General features: G+C 39.6%; 1 protein-coding gene across 1 annotated transcript in view; it reads right to left on the reverse strand.

The window, feature by feature from the left end:
• The window catches only part of KALRN (kalirin, RhoGEF kinase), a gene marked incomplete at its 5' end in the record, with an annotated part of 339,046 nt that overhangs the window by 282,885 nt on the left and 31,232 nt on the right, over positions 1-24,929 (reverse strand). Inside the window, 2 exons of the mRNA XM_009996218.1 lie at positions 12,495-13,007; positions 17,139-17,331. Of these exons, the coding sequence (XP_009994520.1) occupies positions 12,495-13,007; positions 17,139-17,331 (706 nt within the window). The remainder of the gene's footprint in view (positions 1-12,494; positions 13,008-17,138; positions 17,332-24,929) is intronic.

Genomic DNA, 24,929 nt, shown 5'->3' on the forward strand with positions numbered 1-24,929 from the left:
ACTCATGCAAATATTATCCCGATCATCCCCTGCTGCCTGTCACTCCACCAGAAGAATTTTGATGGTCTGGGTATAAACCATGACAAAAATCAAGGAAATTGAGTCTAGGGAAGAAGAGGTGTTTATGGCAGCAAGTCCTACTTTTCTCTCTCAACAGCCAAATTGAGATGAGAAGTTTGTGTTGATTAGCAATAAAAGGAGAAAAATTCCTCAACTCAAGACTGTTTTGCTTGTAGCACCTTTTTCAGTACCTGTGTAGAATGAAAGACATCCTGGATTTCAATGCCAGATAAGATAGAGGGTCATTTCAATACATGAAGGTTCAATAAAACATTTCTGAATTACTTTTCATAATGTGCTTGATGTTTACAAATATGTTAAGGGCGAGTGTTGGGAGGATGGAGCCAGGCTTTTTTCAGTGATGTCCAGTGATAGGACAAGGGGCAGTAGGTAAAAACTGGAACATAGAAGGTTCCACGTAAACATCAGAAAAAACCTCTTTACTGTGAGAGTGACAGAGCCCTGGAACAGGCTGCCCAGGGAGGTTGTGGAGTCTCCTTCACTGGAGACATTCAAAACCCCCTGGACACATTCCTGTGTGATGTGCTCTGGGTAATCCTGCTCTGGCAGGGGGGTTGGACTAGATGATCTTTTGAGGTCCCTTCCAACCCCTAAGATTCTGTGATTCTGTAAGAAGAAAAGCCAGTGACTTGGTTTGAAATTACACTGTTACTCCTGGAAATGATCCATAGACCATGTGGTTTCACCTCTTAAACTGTCACCAGCAACCTCTCATCTGCACAGCCACCCTATGTGTTCCCTATAGATACCAAGGCTAATTTAAAATATACTCTTAAGACCCCAAGATTTGCCAAGTGTGGGCCATTTAAAGCATTTGAGCCAGGCCAGGAAGACATTCATTTAGGAATAAACACATAGTTATATCTGAAAGATATACAGTAAGTCCGTGAACCTCATGCACAGTTTAATTACATTATTTCCTAACAGCTAGGCACTTATCACCTGACCTTCTTGAAGATCAAAGCAAGAAATAATTTTTTAAAAAAGCAGCTTTCTTATATTTTTCTATACGTGTAGGTCGCTTTCTTCTCTTATTCTACATGTGTGGGCTTCTTTGTCCTTTAGAGCATTTGGGTCTTCTTGTCTTCATTAGTTAAAGCAGAACTTTGTAGTTATAATATGCTATAGTCATCATTCTAAGTCTGTATTCAGATGCCAGAACACTTTCTCTTGCCATACTGATCTGGGAGCATTCCTATGCCTTCCAGTGGTGCCAAGTTGGAGAAGCTGAAACAGCCTCAAAATGCTATCAAAATTGGCAAGCAAGATAAAGAGGAAATTTGTGCAAATGCAAAAATATTCCATTGGAACATACTGCCTTCAATTATTTTTGGACCCATTCTAATGTTCATGGAGGAAGCAAGAGGAATAGTAACCACGTATCCAGTGTCGGTAGCAGGAAACTACAAATAGCACAGCACACCATGTTCCAGCCTCAGCAGCAGCAGGATTCAGAGCCCTTTTCCTTACAGTCAGGAGCGGATGGACTATGAGGCAACTGCTGCCAGAGTTTGGAAATACAAAGCAGGAACTACACCATCACTTGGTGAATTTTCTGCCTTCTTGCACTGAAAGGTCACAAGTGTGTTGGATGAGCCAATGCAAATCAGACAGAACGTAGCCCCAGATGGCTGTAACTGTGCTATAGGGCAGACTCAACATAAAGGAAATGTGGAAGTCTTCCTCATCCCGAGCTCTAGCAGCAGAGCAAGGCATTGTTATTGTTTTTACATCCCCATTAAAAAGTTCAGGTTCAATTCCAAGAGCTGTGGAGGTAACATATTTAGCTGCCTGAAAACAACTTAAAAATAAAAACAACAAACAAAAATCCATAACCGAGCAGGATGAATTGATAAAGAAAGATGGGAAGCACTGAGATATTTATTTTACACATCAGGTCAGGACTCCTACTGCAGGAAAGGCTTCCTGTGTGACAGGAGGCAAGGCAGTTAACCCCTGTGGTTTTTAATTCTCAATATTTTGCTTTGAACTTTGCATCTTTTTTACTTTCATTTCGCTGCTTGAAAGGCAACGCAGCTCAACAGCCATCAGTTTCTGGCAGATGACTACTCTTCCTGATGGACAGCTATCCACATCTAAAAAATCAGCATTGCAAATGCCTTCAGAAATTCTTGTGCTTTGCTTGTGGAGTCTAAGCTTGGGTCATAGAAGTGTTATGGGAGGAATTTTGTACTCTCAGAGCTGTTTCGCTGCTGCAGCAACAGAAAAGTCCATGGGAGGCTCCGAAAGGAGTCCTGCCCACTCTTCCACACAGAACGAAATGGTGATTGCAACAAGGGGAGCTGACATTTCCTGCCAGAGTATCATCCACCATGAAGAGGATTTCTAATACATATTTATCCAGTTCCCTCTACTGCTCTGCTCAGCAGGGGAGGGCAATCCCAGACTTTGTCAGACCAGATGGCAAAACTGAATTTGTAGCTGCTTTCAGTTGCAGGAGCACAAAGCAGTTGGTGTGTACTTGTGAATTTATCCTGTTGTTATTAGATTTGTCCCCAAACTTTCTACTGGTGGAAAGGTAGAAAAGCAAATCTTCACAATGCTATTGGTACATAGAGAAAGACTCCCCATGGCCTTGACTGATAAATAAGAAAGCAGTAGGATACCAGCTTAGCCGTGCGAAAAAGATGCAAGCTCTTTTGGAGCTTGTCTTATAATGAAGACATTTTGATTTTACAATCCAATTAGCAGAATAAGCTCTGTTTGTGCTTTAAGGGAAGTTCAAAACTACAAGAATCTCCTAGTCTTGCAAAAATCTATTCTTTCCTACAGATACCAAGAACAGTACTTTATTAAGTGTGATCAGCAGTAGTCAAAGTAATGAACAGTTCCCACAGAGTGCCCCATAACTTCTTTTCATTCTAGCAACTCTCCACTTCAGATTGGGGGCAACAAATTGTGGATGGCACTAGGCACCTGTCAGAAGCCTACTTCATATTAAACAGAGCAGATGACACCTACGTGTATCTTTAAATCAGAGCTATAGCCTGCAAAGATTGCAAGTCCCAGCATGCAGGTTCCTGTACTGAGAGGTGCAGGATTCATTTTCCTGATAAAGACAAAGGTTTTTGCAAGTAACTTATCCTTATAGATGCTGAAGAGGATTTACCCCACAGCTCTCCAGTAATTCTTTTGTGTCCATGACCAGGGGAGCGAGATTGCAGATTTTACACAGTTGTAGCTGCCACTTTTGAAGCCTTCCAAAGTGGAAGGTGCTGATCCCACTCTGAAATCTCTTTAGCATGGCATCTCTGCTCATAGCATCACCAGGAACTGTCAACACCCACTCCGTGCACAACCACGCCTGGTAATAATGTTGGGGGTTTTTTTCTGCTTCTAGGCAAACTTTCTTCTTTTGTTTGTTTAAAAAAAAAAAGAAGGAAAAAAAGCCAAAACTCTGAGAAAAGGTAAACCCAGTAACTTGGGGAACCCATGAGCCTAAGCCCTGTTTTGCTACCACTGAGCTTCAGAAGAAAAAATCAGTAAAGATGCATTCAGAACATCATATTGCTCATTCAGCTGCATCAGAACACTTCATAGTGGCTTATGCATGACAGAGCACTTATGTGCTTCAAGACAAAGCAGTAGTACTCAGTAGTAAGAGTTCAATTATTTTAAAATGCAAAAACCCCAAACATCACAGAAAAAACATTTGCATAAACACTGAAAATTAATGAAAAACTGCTGTTGCAATAGAGTTCTTGCTGCATGCTTTCAATTTTCACCTGTTTTACTAGAGCCTCCTTTGTTCTAAAATGTGTGAAGTAATTAAATAAAAGTTATGAGAACTGGCAGAGGTTCATTTGGGGAAATACACAGATTTTTAAGAATGGGTATATAGTACCCATGGGTATACACTTTGATATTAATTTCCTCGGTTGATCCTTTGTCCTTGATTGATGCTATTAAAAAGATCTTGACCAAAACATCTTAAGTGAAGCAGAATATTCCCAGTACTATTCTAAAGCAATTTAAGTCATGTGTGGATACATATCTGTATTCAGTAGGAATGTATCTATACCCTTACATCTCCAAGGTCATTTTTCAATGGCAAATCTGCATCTCTTGGCTGGAAACAGCCAATACCCCAACCAGACTCAGTACCTCACTGAGCCAGGTACCCTACAAACATCCTCTTAACTATTGTTTATGCACCTATCTAAGCCTGTTTTCCATATCATCCATATAATTATCTTTCCAACATTTTAAAATCTAACATTGTAAGATTGTGCCTGCCAACTCAACAATTTAGGGACCTATTTGCATCCATTGTCTGTGTTCTGCCTGGCATTAGAAATTCTGTGACAAAGAAAACATTTCATGTTGAACATGGGGCTTGTCCTCTTTGTTGTGTTAGCTTCAGAGTCAGCTTGAGGACATAGGATGGCATGAGACCATAGAATCACAAAATGGTTTGTTTTGGAAGGGAACTTAAACATCACCTAGATCCAAACCCGCTGCCTTGGCAGGGACACATCCCACTAGATCAGGTTGCTCTAATCAGCCCTTGAACAATTCCAAGGATGGGGCTTCCACAACTCCCCTGGGCAAGCTGTTCCATGATGATCTACTCACATGGCAGCTCACTTAGACTGGTATCTGAATTTCCTTTGCAGCACTGGAATCCCAAGCCTGGTTTTATCCATGTGGAAGAACAGTCATCTAGTGAGAATCTATATTCTAAAAAAAGCACCATATGCTAAGGGAAACTTCAAATCATAAAAGAAAGCATTTTTCACTGGCAGTATGAGAGAGTAGACACCAAATATGGAAAAAAAGGTTTCAGGAAAGAACAGACACTATGTGCTCTTTGCAAAGGTCCATATGCATGTGAAAAGACAGAGAAAAAGACACTAAAGCAACTTAAAATACTTTGACTAAATGTTGCTCTTAAACAATGTCTATTCCAGATCCATAAATGTAAAGATCTGTATATTTCTTCTACAGCTTCAAATTAAAAACCAATTGTGTCAGGAAGATTTTCACAGCTTGTTTGTCTCCTATCAGGTGTATGGGTGGCAAATCAGGCCACCCAAAGTGTTGCAAATGTTCACTAACATAACTGGAATACTGGGGGGGGGGGAACCAGCACAGACAGCTGGAAATAAGATCCCATAGTGCGTGGCAAAGTTAAAGCAGAGACAGTAGCTAGAGATGGTGGCTACCCAGCTCCTGGGTGTCGGGCTCTAACAGCACTGGCTCACTGAATACCTGGCAGTGGGAACTGTTAAGAGACTGTGACTCTCCCTAATTTTAAAAGAAGGACAAAGGTGTCTGCAAACTCATGCATGTTCACAAACATGAACCACAGTTCAGTGCCTTTCCCAGTCAGTATCTGTACTCCAAGGCTTCTGTCCTTTGTCTGCACAGGCATTTGGGGTGAGCTAAGGATGAAAGTAACATGCCTAAATAAGCCTACTTAGACTCTCAGTCAAATGTCTCTGCAGAAGACACTAAGCTTATTGACTTATTTCACTGTGGAAGTCTTACGGAGCTTACCTAAGGCCTAACAACATCCCCTGAGTTCAAACTCTCCAGGAAAGCTCCTTACTGTGATGCTCACTTACTGTGCTGTTGTGATATCCATGGTTTAAGTACTTGGATGGAAAATCCAGGACATGCTGAGTTCCATACGCCAATGTGGTGTTCATGGAACTTAAATGAAATCTAAATCCTATGCAAAAATCCATGTCTAATCCACGCTTATTATGCCTGCATGATTATTACTGTTAACTGTTAAATACCATTCACTCAGTAACAAATCCTTATTCACTGCAACAGCACAGGGGGTATATATACTTCTTGGTGCAAGACACTAAGGATGTGCTCTCATTATTAATCCTGATTCTGGCTCTTCCACCTCTCAATATGCCCCGTCTCCTCCCCAGTCCTGATTAACCACTGCCCCAGAGGTGGTTACCACTCATTCATTTTGTATTAATTTCACGTATGACAGCTCCCTTCATCAGCTCCTCAGCACTTTCCTCACTGGTTCCCTGGGACACAACCCTTTTACTGGAATTTCTAAGCCAACATTCCAAATGAAATCTTGGAGGCAACTGTATATATGGCACATAGAACAGATCAAAGAAAGAGAGAGCTCCCAGCAGTGAAATAAAAGAGGGGAAGTGGTCCTTCACTAAGTGGATTTTATCTGTCAGAGGAGTCTGTCCCAGGTGCTATGCTTTTTGGCACTGCACAAATACTTCAGGGTTATTATAACATGCTGTAAATGGGAAAACTCTTATCACCTGCTTATGTATCACTTCCAGGGTCTTTTAACACTACTGGAAGAAAAAAAGGTAGAGGTGATGGCAAATATAGAAGGAAGTGAAGATGTTGCTGATCTTTTATATCTTTCTTATGCTGCTTTTCCAGAAAGCCAGCTAAGACCCATTTCTAGGAAATGCTTCTCCATGCAGCATCACTTGACTAAAGGAGCAGCTACAATTGCTCTACTTAATGGACTGTAATAAAATAAACTGCCTACTATTAGCAAGAAGGATTGTATCATCAGATTTGTAATGCATTTTATTACAGAACATACAGCATCAGAATTTTTAAGTGTTGTAAAAGAGGAAGCAATGTAAGAAATGCTTGAAGTGGATGTTTATTGTCCAATCACAAGTGCACCGATAGTTTCCCTTCTCTCCAACAGCAAGATACCAATGTTTCTTTCTTCAAATCATCTTTTTTTATGCCTAAACCACAGGCTAAATTTCCACATTTTGCATTCAGTCATTCTATAAGCTATTTGGCATATTTTTAAACAAATAGTAGGTTGCAGAGCATTCCTTCCTTCTGAGGAACATGAACCTTTGGCAGGTGTAATGCTCCAATAACAGCTCAAGCATGGTTCAAATGCTCAGATTTTATACTTCTCGGATAATCATCTCTCCCACTGACTTTGCTGTGGAGCTGGGGCTTCTCTGTATTTTTCTAGACTAACTCTGTTTGGTGTTAAATTAGATTCTAAACCAGGATCTCCTAAATTTTATCCAGCACTTCAGTATAAGTGTTAATGTGTGTACTGAGCTTTTGGTGAAAATCAATAGGAGGCTTTCCAATATTTCAATTAGGAATGGGAATAGGACACTGGACTGGAGCCTTAGTACAGCTGGAGTATCTGTGATTTTCCTCCTTCAGAAACCAAATGCCCCATTATTCATCTCACTAAATGGAGTTTAAGCCTAATAGCACTTATCCAGTAGAATAACACATCAGAATAACACATCATTTAAGGAGAGCAGACTGAAGAAGAGGCCTGAAGTAGTGCTGTGTGTGAGAAGGGAGGGATGCAGTGTGTGCTCCTTGGTGCTGCAGGCTCTGCCCACACCTGCACAGGGAGTGGGATGCAGCAGAATTGCTGCAATTGTTATTCCACCCTATTCCCACTTAACCATTTTTTTTACTCACCTCCACCTCAAAACTTACCTTCTATGACATGAACTTTGCATTATTATCACATTCTGACCACTCCTACACTCACTTAAATCTTCCTGCCATTCCAGGCTGGTCACACCACCTGGGCTGTGGGAGCAGCAGCTGCTGCAGGGCAGGTGATGCAGGCCATGCCCTCTGCTCCCTTTGCTGCAGCCACCCTCAGAGCAGCAGCACCATGGCAGCCCCCAGCAGCCAGCACAGCTTCCCACAGCCTGTTCCACGGGGAGAATCACAGGCACAACCATATTTTTCAAAGGGAAGCTTTAGTATAGATGAAGCAGATGGTTTTGACTGCAAGCCTGCTGCTTCACTGCCCCTCAAAGACTAGATGTGGCCTGTGGTTTGCTACTAGAGTATCCACAAAGCTGGCCCTATCCAAATATAATCTTTCTTCCACAGCAAACGTCAAGAAAAATTCATTTGTGGCATTTCCCAGCTACCACAGCCATCTTTTGGACTGTGCCTTGTTGTTGTGGACTGCATAAAAAGTCAGGAAGGAGAAGGAAAAGTGGGACCAATGAGAACAAAGTCTCCTCTGCCTCCTGTTAGAGGCTGACTGATGATATTTCAGCAGCCTGCTCCTTCTTCACTCTGGCATTACAAGTTTACCATAGATCCTTGGTTCAGTCCAGCTGATGACTATATTGTTTCTACTTAATGTGAACAACACTGGTTACATCATGATAACTGTTTTTCATTCACATACATGCCAGGGTAGTAAAATTGATATGGAACCATACCAGAATGATGGGGAAATTCCTACAAAAGTCAAGTTGGGTGCCAGCAACAAATGATTTCCAGAAGAGCTGGAAAGTACGGAGTGTAAGAACATTTTTTTTTTAACTTTTTTTTTTTGGTATTTATTCAAGGGCAAAAACATGTGGACTCTTGCCTGAATTCTTCTCCCCATCCAAATTTCAATGAACCAATTAACATTTCTCAGATAGTTCTAATAGTTGGATCTATACTGATTGTGGGGTTTTTCTCTCTTTCAAACAATATTCAATTTAGACTGGACTACATTTTTTTCATGTTACTGATGGCTAAAAATACTTTCCCTGTTATCCAGTAAAAACACAGTGAAGTCTCAGTTCTAGTTGCAAAACTAGATACATACACATGCATGCCTATATTAGTGGGTGAGGAATGAACTTGTTGAGCAGTGAGGGTCAGGGTACACCAGCAGCTGAAATGTGGTATTTATCAGCAGATCATTACAGTCGGCGCTGCACAGCATGTGAACTTCCTCACACCACTCTGCCAAAGCTCCCCACACGGCTGACCTGCCTGCTGACTTAAGCTCCAAGAAGCTTCCAGTCTCCATCTGGGAATTCAATCTCGCTGCACTGCTTGTGCCTATGTGACAGCCCAACTTTTCCTCTCCCTTGGCCCCAGCACAGGAAAATGAAAACCTAAAGGCCTGAACTGGAGACAAAGCTTCACCACAGACAACTCTGCTCTCTCCTACTGATTTGAGTGGGAGAAGCCCACGTTTTGACTGTCACCCCCTCCTTCTATTTTGCCAGTAATGTAAGTTGCTCAGCACCCAACTATGCAGACCTTCCATAAGATGTAATACCTGCAATTTGTATAATTCTTGTGTTCAGGCAGTGCCTGTTATTTAGAAGTGTTCTAATAGAAAGGATCTAGAGGGGGGGGGGAAAAAATGAATTTATTTGCTTTAAAGATTTGGAGTGTTTTAATAGCAAGGTCTTAAAAAATTAACCTACCACAAAATAGTGTGTTTTTCTTCTTGTGTCTCCCCTCCCTTTTTTTGTTTTTTTTTTCCTATCCCATCTTTATGAACTTCTCAGGCAATGAGGACACCTGATTTTTATTTTTTTTTAATTGGTTGTGTCCAGAAAATGAAAAGTCCTTATCCGTTTTCTCCTTCTTAGAACAGGTTTCCTAAAATATCATCCAATGAGTATACAGAGATATTTTTAAAGGTCCTAAGACCTTGTTTATATTTCAAATTTTATGTTGGGTCTTCAGCTTTCACAGGGTATTAGACTTGTCATTTGATTAGGACTAAATGACATATCCAGGTTATATGGAAAGAGCTGTGCCTCTCCCCAGGAGATGAAGACCATCATGGCTCTGCTACCATACCTAATTGTAGAGAATAGAGTGCAACTTAGCAAATTAAGTTACCAGGAAGCCTGAAAATGCAATACACAGACACACTGTGGTGGCTATTTATATAGTGGAGACAGTGCTCAGACTGGATTTAGCTCTGAACATTTTGTAAGACAAGTACTTTCCAGTCCGAGATAGTTGGACTACTTCAAAGAGATCTGCAAAAGGTAATGTCCTGGTTTGAGCCATTGATGTTTTACAGCAGCCTACATGTGCAAAATGCAAAGTAAAAGGGTCTACAGCTTTCCCTGGAAGAATCTGAGGGACTCACAAACTGAAAAGATTAAAAACACTTATGCGAGAGTATAAAACAACAGAAGATTTTCTATTCATTGTGAAAGTGTAGCAGTCAAGAAAAGGCAAGTGGAGGTACTCAGACAAGCCAAAGCAAGACTGTGTGTTTAGTGTCAGGCAGATGAAGAAAAGATTTACAGAACATCAAAATGCCAGTTTTGTCAGTCAGGAATTGTTGGAGACCACCGGTGTTGGAATGGCAGGAATTGCATTCTCACTGCTTCTTCCTTCACCTCAAAAGTTCAATTAATCTGCTGACCTGCCTAAACCTTACACTTAACATCAGACACATGCAAAGAATCCAGCTGTCATAAGGCTCAGACCTGTATCACACCATCCTTTCATGCCTGCTCAGGAAAGAAGGAAGGAAAAATATATTGGAGACTTCCTTCAACACTACAGAACAGTGTTTGTCAACAAGAACTTCTCAGACACTGATTTGATCTGAGAGCCTTTCAGTTTATAACATTAATATTAATAATAACAGCAATTTGATAAATAAAAGTAATTTGCTAATAATATTAGCAAATAATAATAATAACAAATAAAAAATAATAATTATGTAAGTAAGCAGTGGTCATCTGAATAATCCCAAAGTAACTGAAAATCCAAATGGAAGCACTGACTGAAATACAGCCACCTCTGGGAAGGAGAGCAGTGGGTGATCTTATAGCATGTGACACACAAGGAAAAGGGAGAAGAAGAATAAATTATAGAACCTGGAAGAAAAACTGCTCTTGTGATTTGAGTGATTCTGCAGTGGCTCTTGTTTTTGAGTGACTTAGCAGAATTCAAGGTTTCCCCAATAGGAGGATTGATTTGTATAATGATGGAGCCATTTCAGTCCTAGTATCTCTTAAAGATATTTAATACATGCATTGAAAAACCAATCTTTTGTATCTTTCTCTGCACTACTAAGGATTATATTTGTTTCAGCAGCATGCTTCTCCCTGATGTTTTAAAAATAATAGTTATTTGCAGCTGATTAAAAAAAAATAATTAAAAAATACCTACATCAAGATCCCTCTGCTACTGAGATCTGCATTTCTTTTGCTATTCCTCCAGGGTCATGACAGACACATTCAACAGCTGGATCATACATTAAGTGGAGAAGTTTTAGAGATTGGTACTTTTGATGAATACACAGACTAGATAAACACAAGTGTGAGAGCTCAGTACTTTCCACTGAGAATACCCTATTCTGTCCTAGAATTTTACGTGAGCAGCAGACCTCTCACTAAACCACCTAACAAGATGTCAGTCACTTCAGTCTGCCAAGAGTCTGGCACAACTCATTTTTCTAAGATAAATTCACCAACATCAGTACCTGCATGTGTTTCCAGAGGCAAAGAGATGAGTACTGGAAGTTGTAAGAAGCCTGCTTTATTATATATTACAGAAATCTGTAGCTGGTGTTTTGTATGAGACCCTGGTTATTTTTTAGCCAGTCTTTTTTAACAAACATGACAAGCAGCTAAGCTCTGCTTGCAGGGGACTGCCCAAGCTGCTGCAGGTTCCTGCATGAGCATCTTCTGAAGAGGCAGGGAATAGGAATGTAACTCTGCAGCAGTACTGCACACTTGTGAAACTATAGCTTCCTAAAGCCATGCTACTTACCTGTGCTTCTGCTGCTGTAAATACTTTTTTGTACCCTGTATTTCATTTCAAGAAACACTCTGTGCTTCTCAGGCTGATAGGCTACATTACAAACATCTAAGAACTATGAAGTAGCAATGCAATCTATATGGAATAATTTAACATTAAATATTTCTCTAATAAAGTCTAGTGCTGGTGAACAGGAATCTTGGGCACTGACTCAGCATCAGATACAAATTCAAATGCCATCCACATGTGCTTTTTAATGCAAAACAGCCACACTGAGTGTGTTTTGCACAACACATGCTGCAGTCATTTCAGAATACTTTTCTCTCGGCCTGTTTATATGTTTAACCTAGACACAATCTCAGAACTTATGCCGTGGGAACTAAGTGCCCATGTCCTTGGTACAAAGCCATAACTAAAGATTTTACCAGTTGCCAGTCCTGGTTCAATTAACTAGGAACAGGAAACTGAAAATGTTGTTTGAGATAACAAATAGGAGCACTTAAACCACAAATTTCCTATAGTCCCATAAAAAGTGCAAATGCTAATCACAGTGAATCAAACCGTAACTTCTTTAGGTGCTGTGACATGTAGATAAATATATTCATAAGCTTAGTAAACAAAACCCCCCAAAAAAGCCTGACTCTTGTGGTAATGTCTACCAAATGTACCCACTGTGACACAAAAAAGCAGATTAACTTTCATCAAAAGTGACACAGACAAGTTATTACTGGATATCATTATGCCTGCTACATCCAACAATTAGTTCAGTGAATCTAGTTTATGAGTCACACAAAGTACATCCGCTGAGATGTACACCTAATACCTCATGTTGCTAATCACAGAAAAAAAATGGCCAGTGTCCTTGTGATAAAGGCTTGGTGAAAATATGGAAGGAACAGATTATTTCTTACCTTCTCAGCATCTTGCTCAAAAAGCCGGAGTTGAAAGCACTGGTCCAGTTTCAACTTGCGGACATGCCACATCTGATGCAAGTGTTGCCGGGTAGAATGTAGCTTGTCTAAAAGGCTGGTGATCTTTGGCACAAGACTTTGAAAATCTGCACTTCCAGGAATGCAGTTCCTACCAGAAAAACCATCACTGCATCTTATGCATTGTAATAACCTCTGACCCTCACGGTCCAGTTCCTCCACAGGAGCTTTAATGACTTTTTTCTTAAGCTGTGTGTGCTCATCAATCAGCCTTCTTGAGCCCTCAACATCAACGGGAAACTCCTTCCTTGCCAACATTTCCTGGAGATCCTCCAGCCTTGATAATAAATGGATGGCACTGTTGAAAAACTCTTCCAAGGAGACGCGCAGCTCTATCCATTCATCGTGGTTGTAATCCAAGGATCCTTCAAACTCATCCGTCAGCTGAGAAGGATCTACGAGTTTTGCCAGGCCTTCAACAGATACCATACTTGTCTAAGGAAGGAAAATTACAGCATTTGAATCAGAGTCTGTCTTACCAGAAATAACAGTGCAAGTAAATTTTTCACCGTGAGGACAGTCAAGTATTGGAATAGTCTCCCAAGGGAAATGGTAGATTTCCTCACATTGGACAGTTTTAAGTCTCAGCTGGACAGGGTGCTGAGCCATCTCATAGAAACTATAGTAGTACTTAGAAATGCTGGACCAGATGAACCTCGAGGTCCCTTCCAACCTGACATTCTATGATTCTATGGACAGTGCAATCCATAAATAGCATGAAGGGATTGTTTTCCTCATCAATACATAATTAGAGGAACATTGTAAAATATGCTGAGGACACTGCTTAATTTTGATAAATTATTTGGATTGAAAACTTTTCTATTACTAGCAGTAATTTATTTATTTATTAAAAGGCATGTTCTTTCCTAGAATAATGTCTGTCATTTTCAACTGGACCAACTATCAAAATCATGTAGTGAGAATGTTTCTGCCATATGTCACTTTAACCCAGCTCGACACTGGAGACTTCTTACTGCAGCTTTCTGGATGTGATTGTTGACTGAACAGGTATAAGGTATAACAGGGCTTCTGATACCTGTGTTACACTCAGGCTAGTGGCTATTAGCAGCAAAAGTTTTAGGCATATGAACTAAAACAAATGTTGTGACCTGCCAAACACAGAAAATACTGGTATTTTCTTCCAGATTATTCCAGTTGATTTTTGCCACAGGCAGATCTCTTTCATATCAGTAATTTGTAATGTAATTAAGCCAAGATCAATGTAAAAGTGAAATGTCATTGCAGTATTAACAATTAGAATTTATTAGTAATAGAAAGTACTGCTCATGAATCACACACAATCAAGGAGAGATGATTTTCTTCCATTCAGATTCAGTAACCAGTGATAGAAGAATGCACTGAGTGCCTGCAAAGCAGATTACAGTTTAAGGACCCAACAACTGGTGGCTGTTCCCATTTATTTTAGACAAATTATATTTTTCTGAAATATGACCATAGGGTTTCATATGTTACTGGAAATTTTCAGTGCTGTGATGTTAACACCCAAGTTGGCAGCCCTCAGTCACTCATGATATTCACCAGTGACTGCACATCTATCCCCTAAAGACCAGGCCTCTAAAGAATGTCAGTCTGTGCTCTTCAGAAGTTGGAAGCACCCAATAATCACAGCAATCTTGTAAAACTCACCTACAAAGAAAAATACCTCAAATCCTGTCCATTATGCTGAATTATGTCCAAAATAGTAGGCTTTCCACTAGCTTTTTTTTTCTGTTTGTATCCATCTAAAAATATCAAGCATTCTGCAATGTATTAAAATTGAGATTGCATTGAACTTACACTCGGCAGAAAGATTATTTTAGAGCTTTCTTGCAATGCTCTTTGCTTTGGGGAAAGAGGAGGACAGAGGGAAGAGTCAATGGGATTTCAAATTTCTAAACCTTTTGACCTGGATATTGATGCCTTTAAGAGAAGTCAATTTAGAATTTAACTGCCTGTGAAGGAAAAACTTATCTTCATGGCTAGTACCTGGGCATTCCCCCTGCAGTATGTCAAGCGAATGTAAGCACTGCTCTGATCATGAACAGAATCTGACATGATTATATAACAGAAAGGCTTTTCAATTCATGAATCCTGTGGCAAATTTCTTTATTCAGATTTGCTCCTTTAAGGAGTTCTTGAAACTCTCATGAAACAACCTTAGGTAGGCAGGTAGTTGGTAAGATAAAGTAACTGTCTCTTAGGCATCACGCAGCCGTTTTAGAAATCACTTATAAACTATTTTCTAGGATTTATACCTTTTCAGCAGGGTAAATAAAATAATCTTGAAGGCACCTATGAACTAATGCTAACTAAGCTGCCTGGTCCTTTCCTCCAAGTGACAGGGAGCTTTGGATTCCACACATGTCAACCAAAACCTTTTTTTCCCTCTTTTCTTTGTGTGATGATCTGAGGCCATGCTTCACTCTCTGGACTGCAACACAGATTCCTTCTGCCAGTCTCACAATACAGAATCCAGATCATTACCCTCTACTAAGGGTCATGCACTGCCCTGGCACGTGTATAATGCTTCCATTAAGCTCAAAAGCAGAATCTGGCCTTAAAACTGACAGTGGTTACTGTTGTGTTTTAGATGGGGTAATTTGACAGAGACTTGCATTGCCTTTCCCTGCAGTCTATTCCTGCCAAGAACCTCATGTTTGTGGGAAATCACCATGCTGGTTCAGTGCAGAGACCATACTTGTGTGCTACCCCATACAAATCAAATAAATGTGAGACATACTGACTTATAATGCTTATTTGATATTCACAGTTCTTCTTAGAAGAGAGCATGAGCTGCCCCAGTGCCTGAGCCTACCAATAAGCAGCAGCAGCAGCCACAAAATGTTTAAAAATGTTCCTGGATTGTAGTTTGCGTCTTGCAGGGGGTCTACTGTATAGTGGACCACAGCTTAAGAAATCTGATGAGAAGGACTCATCAGTTCTGAGTGTCTGCAAGTGGCTCAATAGACAGTGAAAGCATCAAACCTCCTCCTTCGGTCCAAAAATTTGTGAACCTTTAAGGACACTGATGTGCACAGTCCAGCAAAGGCTCAAAGGCACACACACAAAATGAAAACACCCTTACAGCGTGCCAGCATGTACAGCAAACAAGTCCAGAGCTTTTAACAGAATACAGACTCAGAGCTGTAACTGTGAATAATAGCTTGACCACAGTTTACTCTTTGCTATCATCACACCAACTCTACAGAACAAAAAAAAAAATAAGTCAAGCCTCTAGAAAGCATTAATTAATTTTAAAATCAAACAAATATTCTAAAAATATACATATGAACTCTGTTACTTTACTTCTAGGGTTTGAAGCTCTAGGAAGATGTTGATTTTGTTTACTGAAATACTGGAGGGGTAAAATTTACTGTTGGATATACATGCACAAGCTGTCTCTTCCTGGGCTTCTATAGGATTGCCCCTTAGTGCCCACTTGTATTTGAAACAGAGCTCCCCATCCACAAAAGCTACTTCTACTAGTCTCTGCATAGACTCCCTCCAACTCCACATCCTTCTGTAGCCATACATGTCCTTTCTCCTTCCCACTGCCCTTTCCCATCCCTCTCATTTCCCACAGGCAGCATTGCCAGTGTGACATAAACCTATACTGAAGACAGCTTTGCATTCAAAGGTGCATAGGAGATAGCAAGTGGAAGTTATTTTGATGATTGAGTCCTCTTAGGTAGCCAGGGAAGGTAAAGACCCATTTGAACAAAGCAAAATCTATGAGTTGACTCATTTTTGTGATGAGAGAGAGAAAAAGGTACAAATACTTAAATAGTGATAATTATGTAAACCTTTGCTAATGCTTTGTCAACACCAGTCTTGCCTATTGCAATTTTAGAGTGCATTTAAGGAGAAGTTGAAAATAAGAAAGTATTTATATCACACTGACTTCAACAGCTCTAGACCATATACTTAAATCTGGCTTGCCATTGCAGTCAGCATTAAGAACTAACTACTTCTGAGTTCCAGAGATGCAAAATCTGAGCATCTCTCTGAAACAAATGGGTTGGTAAGTAAGATAGAAAATGATACCTCAGGTATCATTTCAGGTATCAGGTACCTACCTGAGGTACTTTATCATTAACATGAGTTGTTAATATTACCCCTGAATTGTAAAACTCAATTAAATTAAAAGAAGTGACAAAACACGTATAAAAGTATTTTATCAAAAAAATCCACTGTGTGAAGTTTGGTAGAGATCAACTAACAAACCCATATATTACCATCTGGAACTTTGTCTTTATTACATTGACTTGCTGAGCTTTTTTTTCTTAGAGCATCAGAGGAAAGACTGAATGCAACACCACCAAAAATAAGTATAACAAAAATAGCTGCACCAAGGCCACCTATCTATGTGAACCTCTGAGATGAAACATGCATCCTGTTTCACCACTGTGCTCAGAAGGCAACCTGATGCCAGGGCACCAGCCCACTTCTGCAAACAGTCCTCAGATGTCTTTGTTTCTCTCACAAGGCTTGGGATGTTTTTATTACCTGAAGAAAATTTCTTGTTAGAGATAATGCTTTACTATCCAGCTCTTACGTAACTCTCACCTCAAAGATGAACTTGGAACTGCCGAAGTTCGTTTTCTGCTTCTGCCAGAAATTATCAGGTTTTATAATCAGGGCGACATGAATCTCAGCAGGGAAGGCTTCTTGAAGAGTCTTCAGGAGAGGCTTGATCAAGTCCCATTTGGATCCCCGCATGTCGATAATAACAGTGAATCCTCGTTTACAAACATCTTCGCTGTAGGAACAGAAGCGTGTCAAGATAATTAATGCTGTGGACAGTCACACTGAAACTTACCTTCGGTTGCTAGTGTTCAGTGCTTCTGAGCAAAACAAGGAATGATATATTTCAAAATAAAAGGCAAAAGATAGTACAGCATAAAGGCTATATGAAAGGCTATGTTAATTTTACCATAATCTAATAAAGTATATGTATTACAGTTTAATTTCCCAAATACATGTGTTTTGAATTTTCACAGAAAATATATGTATTTTCACACCATTGAAAACAGAATCAAATATATTTTAAATATATAAAAATACGTATTTATATTTTTAATTTTTATTTATATATAGAAAAATATATATCAAATTATGTGTGTGTGCACCTACAATGGATTCTGCTTTTAACACATTGAATTCAATCCACAGCCAAAGCCAACAAGCAGGGTCCTGTGCCTTAACATTGCTGATCACTTGTAAATTTGGGTGCCTTCAATTTTAGAGGCCCTTTTAAGGGCTTGTAAAAAAGTGTAATTTGTGGAAAGTGCCTAGCAGTCATTCCATGAAACGAAGGTCCTTGTGACTCAGCATGTGCACTGTTAAAATTGGGGCCCTTTTCCCTCTCCTGATTGATCTTCCAGATGTTGCAGGACCTTTTCCAATCTGCAGTCATACTTTTCTGCCAGCCTGTGCTACCTCCTTATCCAGCCTGGTCATTGCAATGCATGTGGCCCAAAAACATCAGAGCATTATCTTGCAAACACATCTTTCCTTTTTCCTCAGCAGAAGACAGGAGAAATAATAAAAGGACATATTGATGCAAGTCAACAAGCCTAGCCTTTCCAGAGATGTAGTATTGCTCCTCAGAAAAAGAGGGATGGCTCAACAGTGTCTTCCTCCACCTGCAGCATCCAAAATGTGGTGAGATTTAGGAAGTGTCTGCTGCTCTGACTGACTGGCTAATATATCTGCCATGCATGGGGTTGAAGTTTGGAGAGTTATAGTGTCACAAAATGTGAAATTCTCCATCCCCATTAATATTATTGGCATGGTAAATGAGTTAAATTCATTGGTGATGCATTAAAAATGCCAGCATGGTCCACCTACTGATTTAATTTATTATTTTTTTTAAGGTGAAATGGAGGTCACAGCCTTGTCCGCAGATAGAGAAGCTGTTGAAAGAAAGGAAGTGTGGGAAGAAGAAAGAAGATGAAAGCTGAAAGAATAGTTGGGAAAGAAGAAAAGCATAGCAGATCATGAACATATTTTGTATAATGAATGCAACAGTGAGGTACAGAACAAGAAATGCTCTCTCATACATTAATACAGAACCTTAGACCTTTCTGTAAACTTTATGTTGATATAAATAGGGTTAATATTGTGGACAGAAACGCATATGTAAGGTAACTTAAAATAGCAAGTGTTGATATCACTAGAATAAATCTGAGATATGCTGAGGAGAGATATTATTAATTATAGTTAAAATGTACAAATTGTAAGACCCTGTTTAGCCTCCACATGAAAATTCTCATTGCACAAACACACAGGATGATTTTCACCTGTACCTCTCTAAATTCTTAAAACACTCTATCTGCTAATAAAATCCAACTCCTACATATCTCACTGAAAAAAAGTCTATAAAGCTTACAGCTGGGGTTCTGGGCTGGAACAAGGACAGGGATATCCTTCATAAGAGGCACACTGGATAAACATATAACTTAAAAATAAAAGTTCTTGGTGACCTTACTAGTATCTAGAAAGATTTGTGCACGACCACCTCATGGCAAAGCAGATTTTGTGTTAAGAGAGTTCTCAAACTTGAACAGTCTCAGCTAAGTGCCAGGAAGAAGCTGTCAAAGCCAACAATGTTGGTCCTCTGCCTTAACATTATGGGCACATCTAGAGCACACTGCATACAAGATCCAGTGCAAAGGGAGACCAGGCACTTTCAAACACTGTCAGGCATATAGATATTTTCATTCTCCTTTTACCTACCGCTGCAAGGTCAGACATCTGATCCTTCCATAACTAATGCCAAAAAAAGGCTGTAAAAGAAGCTTTGTTGGTGGTGCTACTGCCTCTTGCCCTTTGGAACAAGAGCTGAGACAAAGAATCAGATCAGAAAGGGATGAATAGAAGGGGTTTGTGTTCTGCTTGTTGGTGTTTTGTTTTTTTCTTGCAAAGCTTTGTAGGGTCTTCAGAAATTTCTACCAAGTCACCAATCCCTGTTATACTGAACCGAGTTGTCCAAGAGTTGTTTTTTTTTCATCGAACACTTGACAAAGAGCTCCAGGAGTCATATGGGCACATGGAGAGCCCACACAGCTCCAACAATGCTCTCAGTTACAAAGAGGATTTCCCTGTTTGATTGGTCACATAGACACGGAAGTTCCTGTATGAAACAGTGCAGTTAACGTATAAATGGATGGTATTTATAATTTTGAACAAATCTAACTCTGTTTCAAGAACCTTGCTTACAGTCTTGCAGAAGCAGTTCTCCTTGCATTTCTTTTTTTTAATGAGATGAATGGTAAAACCTGTAACAAGACCTCTAGGTCTGCACTCTCATCTACAGAATTTCAACTCCCAAGAACAGTGATAATTCAATACGGCCTTATGTGACTGTAGAAAATTAGCACCTGACTTCTGGGCGTGCTTGTCAAAAAATATTATTTAACAGTGTTTAAACTGTTGCAAGCCAGAAAGGTGTCTGCTCCTTATTTCTACTTTGGGTTGCTGAGCATACTGTGGAGAGGGGTGCCTTTGAGAGCACTTACAGTATACGAGCAGATAGCCAGATATTAATCAGGTATTAATACCTCAGAGAAAGAAGGAGATAAGAAAAGTATTTAGGCTGTAAGGTCTTCAGAGCAGGGACCATCTGCCATGCTGTGCTTGCCTAAAGAGCCTGCCTTAGTGGAGGTCTTCAGGAAGCTATACTCATACTATAGTCTTCGCCTGTTTAGATTAAATTCCAAAAAATTGCTCTTCAGGAAACTAAAATCTAAAGAATTAAAAATAATGAGTAATAACATCTGCAAAACTACAACTGAACATCTATGTGAAAGTACAAAAGGCTCACATAAACGTGGGGACACCTAATTTAGTCTAAAAAAAAACCTACAAAAGGCTAAAACTTATGTTGCAATATTAATATATTTACAGCTACTGAGAGGGTCCTAAAAAAGCTGGCCTTGTGTAGATATAATGAAGCACCCATAAACTCTGGTGAGTGAGAGCAGTCTGTGAAGATTTGTCATCTTTGACAGTCATTTTTCTTCGGTTACCTCAGCGTGTATTGAGGAAATGACCCTAGTTTCCTTTTGAATTGTTTAGCCATGCTCATTAAATTTATTCCTTAAAAGCAACAACTCAAATCCTTCCCAGTTTAGCAATTGATTGGGAAATGCATCAGCAGCAATCAAGCTTCCTCCATGCTGTCTGAGCAAGACATGCCTTATCCCTAGCTCCCAAGACACAACATCAATCCACAGATCTATTACACACAAGTAATCATTTTAGGATGGCAATTAATGTTGATTGTGGTGCTTAAATTTTTCCGGTATTGATATTTGACCAGAAACTGCAGAAAACACTCAGATAAAGGTATTTGGACAATCCATCAGCCTTTTGGCTGAGCTCATCTGGACTAGATTTGCAACGGTGAGCACAAAATATTTGATAGTTGATATGTCATTTCAGTTGCTGTACTGTTTTTAAGCAGACTACCTTCTAAGTTAATAAAAATACCCTAAAATATTTGTGAAAAAATACTTACAAACACGATTTTTAAGAAAAGCATAAAATTGAAACTCAGAAGCAGATATGATAACTTAGTCAAAATAAATGCCTCTATTTTGGTTTCTAGGGTATTTTCGTAAGGTTATTTTCTCAAATTTCCTCTTTAATTCAGGCACATTCTAAATTGTATTTTCTTTGGCACGAGCTAGCCTGCTCAGGTACCAAATGAGTTTAAGGACTTCATGCTCTCTGATTGATCTTTCAAATACCTATCATTGATTATGTGTATTTTTCATCCTTATGGTTTGGCTGAAGCTTCTGGCATTTAGAAGTTTCAGCACTTGATTAGCTGAAATAACATAATATCTGCATTCCCATTTTTCAGTCATAAGTTAATAACAAAGCAGCACATTCAGCCTTCCTGTTGGACCACTAGAAGCACAGATCTGACACGTATAGAATCTCATTCAAAATATGATTTGTTAACAGTGAGAGCAAGATCTCCTTTAAGGAGGGTCAGCATAACCTTGTCAGGAGACACTCTCAGCATAACAAGTAGCTCTACAAGCACCAATTTGTAATCAAAAAATCTGCAGGAACTTAATTATTTTTGAGATCACCATTCCTTTGACAAATGTGGTTGTAATCAGTCAATTGATTCACAAGCTGAGGGAGGAAAAGAGAGAGGAAGAAGGAGAAAAATGGGTATGTGAAAGCCTCCAGGCACACTGTTACCCCAAATACCTCATTTCATACTGAGACCAAACTCACTCCACTGCCTAGTTTCCACATCAAAATGTGCCAAGGATCACTTTGGTAATTTACAAGTTAGAATTTTTGATCAATTTCGACTTTTAATGCATCTCGTCTGTGGTTTGCTTACTTAGCTTGAAAATGAAACTAGATGGGAAGGTTTATAATCAGCATCACCTACTGACTTTCATACTTGGGTCCTACGTGAGCATGTTGATCCTGAGGATCACCTCATCAATAGAAATAACAATACTTTCTGATACATTTAGAGGACCAGATAAAGTCCTTCTTAGTAGACCTGTCCAGCACTCCTGAATCAGCATGATTTATGAAAGTATTTATCTCCATTTAATACTTCTCAGCAAACTGTATCTTGCTCATTCTCACAGTTACCAGGTATGTTCCTGAAGTTTCACACCTCAGTCTGAGTAGTCACCCACATCCCCTAGTGCCTGTGTGATGAGACAGTTTGCCTTCTCAAAGATCTCAGGACACCTATGGCTGCTAATACTCACACCTCTCTCAACATGCTGGAATATCCGTGACCAGCAGAGGAAGTTAGTGATGCACATCCTGAGAGCACCATTAATCTGGAATAACAATTCACAGAAAACTCCCACCAGGGAACTTCAGCTACCCAAGAGTCTGCAAGTAGACTGACTTTATCCTAAATTTTTCTTCTTACATTCTCTAACTTGGCTTTACAATGCTTTTATGTCATTACAGGAGAGACAGTCACCCAGCCTCCATTTCCATTTAATCCTTTCTTCCTTACTGTGACCTACAATAGTTTCTTCTCTTTCAGCACAGAAAAGGAATCACTCATTCTCACTTTTCTTTTATAAAAAGAGAAATAAAGGAATCAATGCCAGGTTCATACTGGCTGAAGCTGGACATAAAGCAGCAATCTAGAGTAATTTCTGTGACATGTTGTTAAAAAGACTTGGAGCCACTGAGGTCCAGTCAGAGACAAATCTCCTGTCTCTGCTTCCCAGCCACTGCTGTTAGGGGACACAAGGTCTGATTGCAAATGGCACAAGAATGTAGATGTGTGGGCTGCACAATGTCCACATTCATCCCCTGCCTCTGGCCCCATGTCAACAGGAGGGAACAGAAAGAGAGAAAAAAAAACCCAAGTATTTTGGCAGAAACTCGCTGGTTCCAGAACGGGTGCTCCAGCTATTCTCAAGCAAGTACCTTACGTTGGTATTTCATTTTTACTTCTAGGAAAAATGGCTTTGAAGTCAAAGCACTTCTGTTGTTAAATGATGTAAGCTAGGAAGAACTCAGCCACCAGCTAGGTGTAAGAAAATCTTTTCCCAATATGAAACCATGGTCCTGTGAGCTTCTGAGACTTGTTAGAGGTGCAGGTCCCATATGGTATCTCTGGCAACATTCAGCAGATTTGTGTTGTGCTGTCTTCTCTCCAGGTAGAAATCCAGATCATTACACCCTGGACCAGAACTGGGACCCAGAGCTCTGCAGGCATTCATCCTCCTATTTAATTGAGCAAATAAACACTATTTGAGAAGCTTCCTGTCTTCATTCAAATAGCAAAGATACAAAACACAGCTGTGCCCAAGAATGCATGATTGCAGCTGCTAAAGCCAAATCTGGAGGACGAATATTATAATTTTTTCACATTCCTATTAAGCTTCTGCTGGTAAATGATGCCTTCGTATAAAGCCATTTACCCTCTTCCCCTTTTGTTATTGAAGTCTTCTATATTTTGATCAATATCTGGCAGGTCTTCCTTGAAACAGCTGCTGAGATAAACATGAAATTAATCTGGGTTTGTTTTTTTTCTTTGAAGCAGGGCTACATTTAAAGATTTGTTACTACAACAAAGAAATATTTGAACATTAAGTACCATTCAACTCTCTCTTGAGCAGCCTTGTGTTTGAGATGATTTAGCAGAAACAAAACAAAAATGTTTTACTAAATGAAAATTATATGTTATTGATATTTATTGGAAAAAAATACTAGAGTTGTGCTGAAATACAAACACACCATTCTTGAAAAGGTTTGGATGAGCAGAGGTTACTGAGAACATGTTTGGAGATTCACGTTCATTGAATTCCATTTGAGAAATTAATATATATGGTTGTGCTAAGCACAGCCAAACTAGTAAGAGTTGTAAAATAAATATATCTTTTTGCCTGCACTTCAAGCATTTTTTGTAGTTCAAGCAAGGAGACCATGAAGTCCATTTCACATCCAGTCACCATGAAGTTTAGTCTACAGCCAACACAGCCAGATTTTCACATAAGTAGAAGGATACTTCATCTGGGCAATGACTGCTTGGGGCTCTTAGATCCAGGATCCTGATGTATCAGGTCAAGGCATCAATGACTTAACAAGTGAGTGAATGGAGCATGGTGAACAGCTCCAGGAATTCCAGTCATCACAATAAAACACAGCCACCCCAGAATGGAAAGTCTCCAGACTGCAAATACATACATATAATTGAAATGCATGGTGGGAAGCAGTTACCCATAGTGGAAAACATGTTTTATAGTATACATAAGCCTGCAGATACACTTGGCTCATGCAAAGAATGATTAATGTAGGTTTAGACAATAGACAGCAGCACCTGGTGAAATCCAGTCTATGTCCAGAGGCAGACACCATGCCAAATTTGGTCCTGATGGAAGCAGGTATAACCACTATGGGACTAGTACACTTGATCCTGGGCTCAACTGGGCTTATAAATGAGGATAGGAAAAAAATACTCTTCAAAGATGCTAAGATCTCTTTTTATAAGTAGCACTGACAATTCTTGCAGTAAGCACTCATTAGTTCTCATCTGCTGCTTCTAGCTTTACAGGAGAGCAATGTACATCCATGTACAGAAGAGCTGTAATTAAAATAAAGAAGGAAAGAAGATGAGAAATTACATGTTAATTCAAAATAAGTTTCATGATGACTGCAGGTTCTCATGAAAGTGTGTATTGAATTAAACACTGAAATTTCTAAAGCTTTTGTAGTTTTCCTCAAAGAAGTAGCTTAGATTCTGTCCACTTGCAGTGCAGAGTTCAGCATGAGATTTGCTTTGCATTTTTTATCTCCTAAGCAGAAGTGATAAAGCCATTCTTGGAGGCTACAAGATTTTGGCTGGAG

The sequence above is a fragment of the Chaetura pelagica genome, unplaced genomic scaffold, assembly GCF_000747805.2.
Source record: "Chaetura pelagica isolate M959 unplaced genomic scaffold, ChaPel_1.0 scaffold3, whole genome shotgun sequence".
NCBI classification, from domain to species: Eukaryota; Metazoa; Chordata; class Aves; order Apodiformes; family Apodidae; genus Chaetura; species Chaetura pelagica.